Genomic DNA, 9,017 nt, shown 5'->3' on the forward strand with positions numbered 1-9,017 from the left:
ACCATCAAAATTCACGTGTTAAACTTATTAGTATCAAAACTTGATGGATAATAAAATAATTATTGAATAAACAATAAAATTTATTATTAGGTTGATATGATTAAAATCAAATTTTTGATTTATTAAAATTTTCCATTATATTTCTTTTATTATTATTATTATCCTTATTATCTCTACATTTTTTGTCTATTTTTTTTTCTAAAATAATTGTCTTTGTCAATAAACATATATTATTAATTAGTCACTTTTATAATATTTACAGAAAATTTTTTTCAAAAAATTCATAAAGATTTTCAGAAATCAAAATATAAATTTATTTTAACACAAATTATTTTTTTTACAATTATTTTACATTTAAAACTTATGATTGAAAACTTGAAAATTATAATGATTTGATTAGATAAAAATCGAAAAATTTGAGCATAATAAAAATTTAATTTTTATATCTAAAAATTAAATTTTTATTATGCTCAAATTTATTAACAATTCGAAATAATAATAATAATAATAATAATAATACTATTAATAATAATAATAACTAAAATTTATTTATTTAATAATTAAAATCTTTTGATAGTAAATATAAAAGTCATAAAAAATAGTAGATAGTAAAAATAAAAATCATAAAAAAAATAATGTAAAGATTGAAAAAATGATATAAAAGAAAAAAAAATTTAAATAAAATGAAATATACAGAATAAAATAATGCAAATGAAATAAAGTAAAATTCAAGACACGAAATATGCAAAGTGAAATAAAACGATTATGTCACAACGAACTTGTCCATAACGAACTACAATACTGTTTTGCTTTTGTTAGTTTTATTTTAAATATTTGCAAGATAACATTTATAAATTTTTCTTTTTTTGATCTTTGCATATAAAATTTTTGTTTGTTCAATGTTTATTATATATTTAAAGATTTTTTTAATGAATTTTCATACCTCATAAAACAGCCATGCGGAGAATATCACTTGAAAGAAATTATAAAATAGCAAAATTTTTCTAAGATCGAAAGGTTTACGATTTTCCATGAGTTTAGGGCCCAAAACTTTGACGAAGTAGGCATAAAATAAGCAAATAAATAAGGTTGGGAATGGACTATTCATCATGAACCAGTTGTTGACTCTAGGATCACTCTCATTGTCCATCAGATTGCGGTATTCATCATATACTGCCATTGCAAATTGCGCCATCTGTAAATCAAAAGAAAAAAATTTTACAAATTTACAATTTTATTATTTGTAAATTTTATTGAATTTATTTTATTATTATTTTATATTATTTATTTTATTAAATTTATTGATTTGATTTATTTTTATCAATTGTTAGTAATAATATTTGTCATATAATCAATCGACATTAATAAAAAAACATTAATAATTTCATTGATCACAAGATTATTCACATAAGAGATATTAAATTATTAGATATAATAATCTTGCGAATTAAGAAAATTTTGTCATATTTCTTGTATAATAAAATAAACATTTATAAAATACTGCTTTACCAACAGCTGCAAATGATGATTGAGATTTAAATTGGAACATATAAGGAATTACATTTAAAAATTTTTTATTGAATATTATTTCCAAAATTAAAAATAGGAAGTATTTAATTTCTCAAAGTTATATTTATAAAATTGATATATCTATAATTTTTTCCTTAGTAGACAAAAATAGTTATCTTAATATTTTACACTTAATTACGTATCATTTATACAATCTTGCAACTTTATCTTTTTCTATTACAAACTTCCTATTATATTATACAAGCTATTAATAAATAATGATATTAAAAATATGAATTATCACTAAATCATTAAATTTCAATTATTTATGTGTTCAATTATGCAATGTTATTTAATTTAAGTATTTAATAATTTAAGTATTTAATAAATTTTTTTTATATATTTCTCTTTTTCTCTTCTATCAAAAAAAAAATGATAAAACTTTTTTGATTACCTGATATATCATCAATCAATCACACTGTTCAATTAATCACTTAAAAATAAAATTCACATGATTGTAATTAATGTTATATTAATGAGATACATATTATTTTACACGTTACCTTATTACTTTTCCAGATATTATCTATATTTTAAAAAATAAAGTTGTTCGCGCCTATTCACGGCTCGTCCAACACGGACAACGGTTTGAGGATCTATAGATCAACGTCGTCACGAAAAGTTAAAATCCAGTCAATCCTTTCACTGAAATTTTCGAACGTATTACGATTGCAAAAGTGGTAACACGAACATCTCTTATGAACATCTCTTATAAAAATAAAAAATTTCTGCGTTTATATATGTAGTGTTTAAATATATAATATCTTTCGATAATAAAGTGAATTATTTTGTTATGGTGAGTGCTCTACGTAGTATAATATATTTGTTACATTTGGAAAAAAATTGTTCTATAATAAAAATTATATGTTGTTGAGGATATGAATAAGTGATCAAGTGATGAAAATGTTATAGATAACTTATTATAGATTATATCATGATTATTATTATTATTTTTATTATTATATTAGAAAATATTATTATTATTATTATTATGTTATCTACATATTATTATTATGTAGAAAATCTGCGATGCAAAATTGGATATCTTTTGTTTGAAATACAAAATAAAAGTGAAATATATTTATTTGAAATTGAAAAATATATGTGAATAAATATGAATTTGATTAAATCTTATTCGAAAAATAAGAATATTTTAATATGATTACTTAAATTATTGATTATCTTGAATAATAAATAAAGAATAAATGATAATAAATTTTTTTATATATAGAAAAAATGGATATCATAATTTGGGGTAAATAAGTTGAACCAAATATTAAAAAAAGAAATATTTTCATAAATAAATACAATTTAAAAGTATCTCATATAATATATATTTTACAAGTCATATAATTTATTATCTACATCATGTAAATCAAATATTTATTTATTGTTTTTTTAGAAAACAATAAATATAAATAGATATAAGACAATTTTTTATATTTTACGTTAAACTATAATTAAAAATATACATAATTATATAAATTATTATTAATATAAATTATTATTCGATTAATATTAATAATTATTATTTACGTAATAATGTATAAAATATATATAATAAAATAACAAAAAAAAGAGTAAAATAAAAATTTCGTTTGAATATTTATTTGAATAAAAATTTAATTTGATAATATTCCAAAAATATTACAATTTCAGAATTTTTATATATGACAAGAAGTGTATAATATTAGTTAAATTTATATTATATTATTTATATTTATACTTTATAAATATTATTACTTTATTAACTTCAAATTCTGAAAAATTTAATACACACAAATCTAATATATTTAATTTTTCAAATTTTTTATATATTTAGTTTTTTCTTATAATTTTAAGAAAATAATTTAATACTTCATTTATATTTTTTAAACTTTTAATATTGTTTTTGTTTCTACTTATGAAATGATAAATTGAATAATATTTTTCATATCATTATTTTATATAATTATTTTAAATAACTATTATAAGTTATTATTTTAAATAACTATGAGATAATATGACCATGAATAATATGTTGCTTCAAATAATATCATTTTAAAGGTAATATTTTATCTTTTTTCGTGGGCAAAAATTTTGCAAGACAGAATTGACTTTTAATGTATAGTTCCTTGCGAAATTTAACAAATTACAAGCAACCGGCGAGTTTCCCCAAGAACCGAAAAAGCGACACGCTTATTCGATCATTGATTTTGCAATACGATCTGTAACTATTGTAATTGGAAGGAGACGTGACTTCACTAACTGCAATACCGATGGAGGAAACGCATTTTTCTTGCAAAAAAAATTCAGATTACCTCAAGATTATTATTATTATTTTTATTGCATTTGCTCCATTTCATTTAATTTTAATCGATTAAACTTTTAGATCAGTGTTTTTTAATCTTTTTACCACGTGATCGATCATATTTATTTATAATGATATCGATTCAAATGTTATTATTATTATTTTTGAAATTTTAGATCAGTGTTTTTCAATCTTTTTATTAAAGATTGGTGGTCCCATTATGTTTTTTTATAATAATATTACATTTTTTTATAATAATATTACATATTTTTTTATAATAATATTATAATAAATTTTTAAATGTTATTGTTATTATTATTATAGTAATGCTCGGTTAAATATTGCAAGATTGAGACAAATGTAATTGTTCTAAGAATTATTGGCAACTTTTTCTCAATTTTTGGTTCATTGATTCATATAAAACGAGAGAAAAAAATCTTTTATGAACGAGATAGAAAAAAGTGTTCGTATTTTGTTATATAATATATATATACATGTAAAGTTTAAAATTTTTAAAGATATAATGCAAGATGTAATAAAAATTTGTTCAGAAATTTTTAACGATAATCTTCTTGATAATTAAGACAATAGAAACAAAATAAAGTAAGATGGTTCCATTTTTTTCACATCACATTCACTTATTTTGTTTCTATTTTGCTATTTTTTGCTATTTATCTAATGCGAATTTAAATTGCTTATAATTTAATAAATAAATCTCAATAGATTTTTGTACATTAATTTTTGTATTTCTTTTAATCTCTAAAATCAATCCTTTAAATATTATGCACATTGTATATTATGCAAATAAATAAAATTATGCATATAGGCGCGGCTTAGATATATTTAAAACAGCTTAGGTATTTGTTAATAATCGGGAAAACAAAAAATCATTTATAAGAATCTGTAGAGATAATAGATATAAATTATATTAATAATTATCAAGATTTAAAATTAGATATTCATATATATTATATTTAAAATTATACATGGGCATATTCTATTGTTCTTAGTTGAAGTAAATATTATAAAAATAATTCATGAATGAAACTAAATGGTAAGTACAATGTAGATTATACGCATTTGTATCATATTATCATACATGATTTCCAATTATAAATATGCATTACGTATTCGTTTAGCTTAATTAACAATGAATAATGTTGAATTCAATTTTGTATAATCATATACAAATAAAAATTTTAAATATACAATATATGCGAAAACTATATTGACCATCTCATATTAAAAGTACAAAAGTACAAATTTTTCTATTAAGTTTTTTATTAAATTTTTTTATTTTTATATATCATTTTTTATCTTTAACTTTGTATTAAAATGATAAAACTATTTTATAATGAAATTGAATTTTGAAATGAACATTTATATTGATAAATAAAAATCTTAATTATTTTATTATTTAATTTCAGATGTTTTATAAATTTAAAATTATATTTTTGTAAATAATAAAATAGAAAAAGATATAAATCACAGATTTCATCTATTAATTATCATCTATTAAATGACACAATGAATATATATTGTTTTATATATCTCTCTACATTATACACATTTTACATATTTTTATATTTTTAAATATTTCATAATTATAACATACTTTATATATTATAACATTATCGTATACGTATTACGTTATATTATATTATTACATTAACGTTTTCTTTAATGTTCGTAACTAAGATTAAATCTGGAATGAAAGAGAAAAAATGAATATAAATTAGAAATAATATTAAAACAAATATTACTATCGTAACAGTATATTTATTGTATTATATTATTATAATATACTTAATAATATATTATTCCATTATTTTATTTTACTTTTATTTACATTTAAAATATATATGAATTTTCTCTGGTACGATAATAATATGAATCATCGAGTAAAACGATATAAATATATATGCATTATTACTTTATTGTTTTGTTATTGCATTAATACACAAAGTGCTATAGTTAACAAGAAACAATTTTTTTTTAATGGTAGTATGATAACAAGATGATAATCGTGAAAAAAAATATGTCAAGCGAAAATCTAAAATTGAGTTTAAAGTTCAAGAAGAGAGGAACAAAAAAAAAAAAACGTTCGAAGAAACTTATAGACTGATTCTTATCATTTATTCTTCATCGACATTTCATTAACATTACTCTTTGTTTATTTTTCCACATTTTTTTTTTGTTTAAAGCATCTTGTCTTTTAACTAATATGCATTTATGCATATATGCATTGATATGCATATATATATATATATATATATGTACCGATGTAACAATGTATATGTGCATATATATGCATACCAATGTACAAAGAAACATAAAATCAGTTGAATTTAAAATCGTAACATCGCAAAAATAACTAATTTTAATGCACATATGATTACAGAATAATACATGTGTAGTAAATATTTTAATTATCCAATGAAGTATATATCGATCTTTATTTACTGATATGACTTGATTTGAACTATGTTTACGTTTTTTTTTTGCCGAGAAAAAAAAATGTATAAAGGAGAGCGAATAAAAATTAAATGAAAGAGAAAGAGGTCGAGAATCAAGGTCGATGAGACAATTCTAACGCAACAGTTAATATTTTGTTTTTTTACTTTTGTTCTTTAATAAAATATTTTTTGTATTTATGGATTTTTTTTAATTAAAAATAAGATGAAAAACAATAATTTTGACAAAAAAATTATTAATAATTATAATCTAATTATAATCTTGAAAGTATAATACAAATAATATTGTTTGCTTTTATATCTTGATCTTGAATCGAATTACATTGTTTGCATTGTTTTCATTGTAATAATGTTTTCTTTTAATAGTGAATCTTTTGCAGTATGCAAATCATAATACAGAAAAATCTTAAAATTGATCAAATGTAAGAATTGATCAGATATTTTCAGAATATTTGATAGATCTATTTTGATAGATCTTTGATAGATAAGTATTCGAAATTTCGAAAGAAAATTAAATTAAAAAGAAAATTCAGTACATGTATTAAGTGTTAATTTATCATTAATCAATAGTGAAGATTTTTATCATCAAAATCGAGATTTTCAAGATTTTAAACAATTATTATGTTTTGAATCAGATTCAAAGAGATTCAAAACATTATAAATCCTACTAAAAATAATTAATGGACAAGTTAAATCAATTGTTCAACTTTTACTATATATATTTCAAAGTTACTAAGAAGTTATAAGAATACGTATAACATTTTATAAAAATTTGAATTCTCACTTTTTTTTTGTCTTTTTCTAGCTACTTTTAAAAAAATAATGCTTTTATATTCATTACATTACTTGCCTTTATGTCAAAATTACTCAAAATTTCTGATAATTAGGATTTCAGATATTGAATATAAATATTTCAAATAATCTCAATTTGAAAATCTATTAACAGAAATATAACAAATTTTATATTATATCTTGAGTAAAAAAGATACAGATTAAAATGTTATATTAACATTTTAAAATATTTGTGAGAAACTAAATTTTTTTTTATTTTCATTGAAATGACTTTGTTATTTAAAATAAATTAATTCTGATTCTGTCACATAATAAATGTCATATAAAATCAAATAAAGTTTTCTACACTGAAAACTAAATGTATGTTGAATAAATATTTTAATTGTGGAAGACAGCAAAGATTAATGTTGCCATATTCAGCAAGAGAAATACAAAGTTTGACCAGGAACAAAAGAAAAAGAACAAAAAAAAGAACGACCTTGCTCAATAAATAATGAGTATATGCTCGATTATAACATTTTTTTACAGAATTATTCATTATCCGTCTTTGGTTTCACATTTTTATCACATTATTTTCAAGAAACGCATTTTCCACCCACTAAATCAATCAAGATCTCGATAAATGGAGAAGACATTTCGCGCGAATCGATTATATATTTGCAATGTAAAATGAGATCTATAAGTTTATCGAGTCGCGTTCGCGTAATGCAATTGAAATCACTGCTCTCCTGGCAATTCCACGCTCATTAAGCACTATTTGCTGTCCAGTCAGGTGCATCCTCGTGTCTTTATCTTTTTAAGCAAAGAAAGCGACCAACGCCTTTGTGTTGCGAGACAATAGCGATGGTGTTGCGTTTAAAAAGATTAAAAAGCTAATCAAATGTTAGAAACGAGATGAAATTTTTAAAAATTTGTCGTGAAAACATAAATGTCGTGCAAGAGCAGTCAACAAGAATTGGAAGCGAAATAATTCAAGTTTCTAAAAATTAAGATCAATGCTAAAATAAATATAAAAGTATGTATTATATTTTAAATATTATAGATAAGAAAAAGATGACTTAATTTATTTACTTACGCTGATTGTAATTAAAATTTTGATAGACATATATAATTGTAAAATAAAAATAATAATAAAGATATAGTATGATTTAATCGATTGAAAATTTTTTTTCTTGAAATGATGATTTACGTGATTCTCTAAGAAAAAAATTCATTTTTATTCTTAGAAAACTTTATTTGCATCAATTTGATTTCTGAATCTTCTGAATTAAAAATTTTTTTTCTTGAAATGATGATTTACGTGGTTCTCTAAGAAAAAAATTCATTTTTATTCTTAGAAAATTTTATTTGCATCGATTTGATTTCTGAATCTTCTGAATTAAAAATTTACAATATAATGTTAAACTTTTGCGCATTTTCACTCAAGTACAATCGAATCGTTTTTGAAAAGATATATCTGTGTTTTTCTTGCATCCGATACTTTAGAAAAAATGAGATGTTAAACAGAAATAATTATAAAATCTTATAAGAGTATTAAATAAAATGCAAACGGAAATATACTTTAAATAGTGATTGAGAAAATTATTTGAATATTCTTCATGGAAAGAAGAATTGTTTGAATACATATAATATTATGTAAAACTTTTTCAGATATAATTAGTAAATAAACGCGATAGATTATATAAATAATGTTTGAAAGAAATTATAAAAAATATATCTATTTAAAAATTATAAAATATTTATTATAATATAAATATATTATATATTATTATTACAATATAATACACTTTGTGAATATGACAAAAATGTTTGAAAAGGTTAGGAAGGATTAGTCCAAAGAAAAATTTAATGCCAATCTAAAATATTATAATAAAAATATAAATATTTATAAT

The 9,017-nt window shown here is 20.1% G+C and overlaps 1 protein-coding gene across 1 annotated transcript in view; it reads right to left on the minus strand.

Annotated features, from left to right (window-relative positions):
• The window catches only part of LOC102678339 (elongation of very long chain fatty acids protein AAEL008004-like), a 13,526-nt gene that overhangs the window by 2,600 nt on the left and 1,909 nt on the right, over positions 1-9,017 (minus strand). The window contains exon 2 of the mRNA XM_031508235.1: positions 944-1,195. Coding sequence (XP_031364095.1) covers positions 944-1,195 — 252 coding nt within the window. The remainder of the gene's footprint in view (positions 1-943; positions 1,196-9,017) is intronic.

This window comes from Apis dorsata, unplaced genomic scaffold (genome assembly GCF_000469605.1).
Source record: "Apis dorsata unplaced genomic scaffold, Apis dorsata 1.3 scaffold_81, whole genome shotgun sequence".
Classification (NCBI taxonomy): domain Eukaryota; kingdom Metazoa; phylum Arthropoda; class Insecta; order Hymenoptera; family Apidae; genus Apis; species Apis dorsata.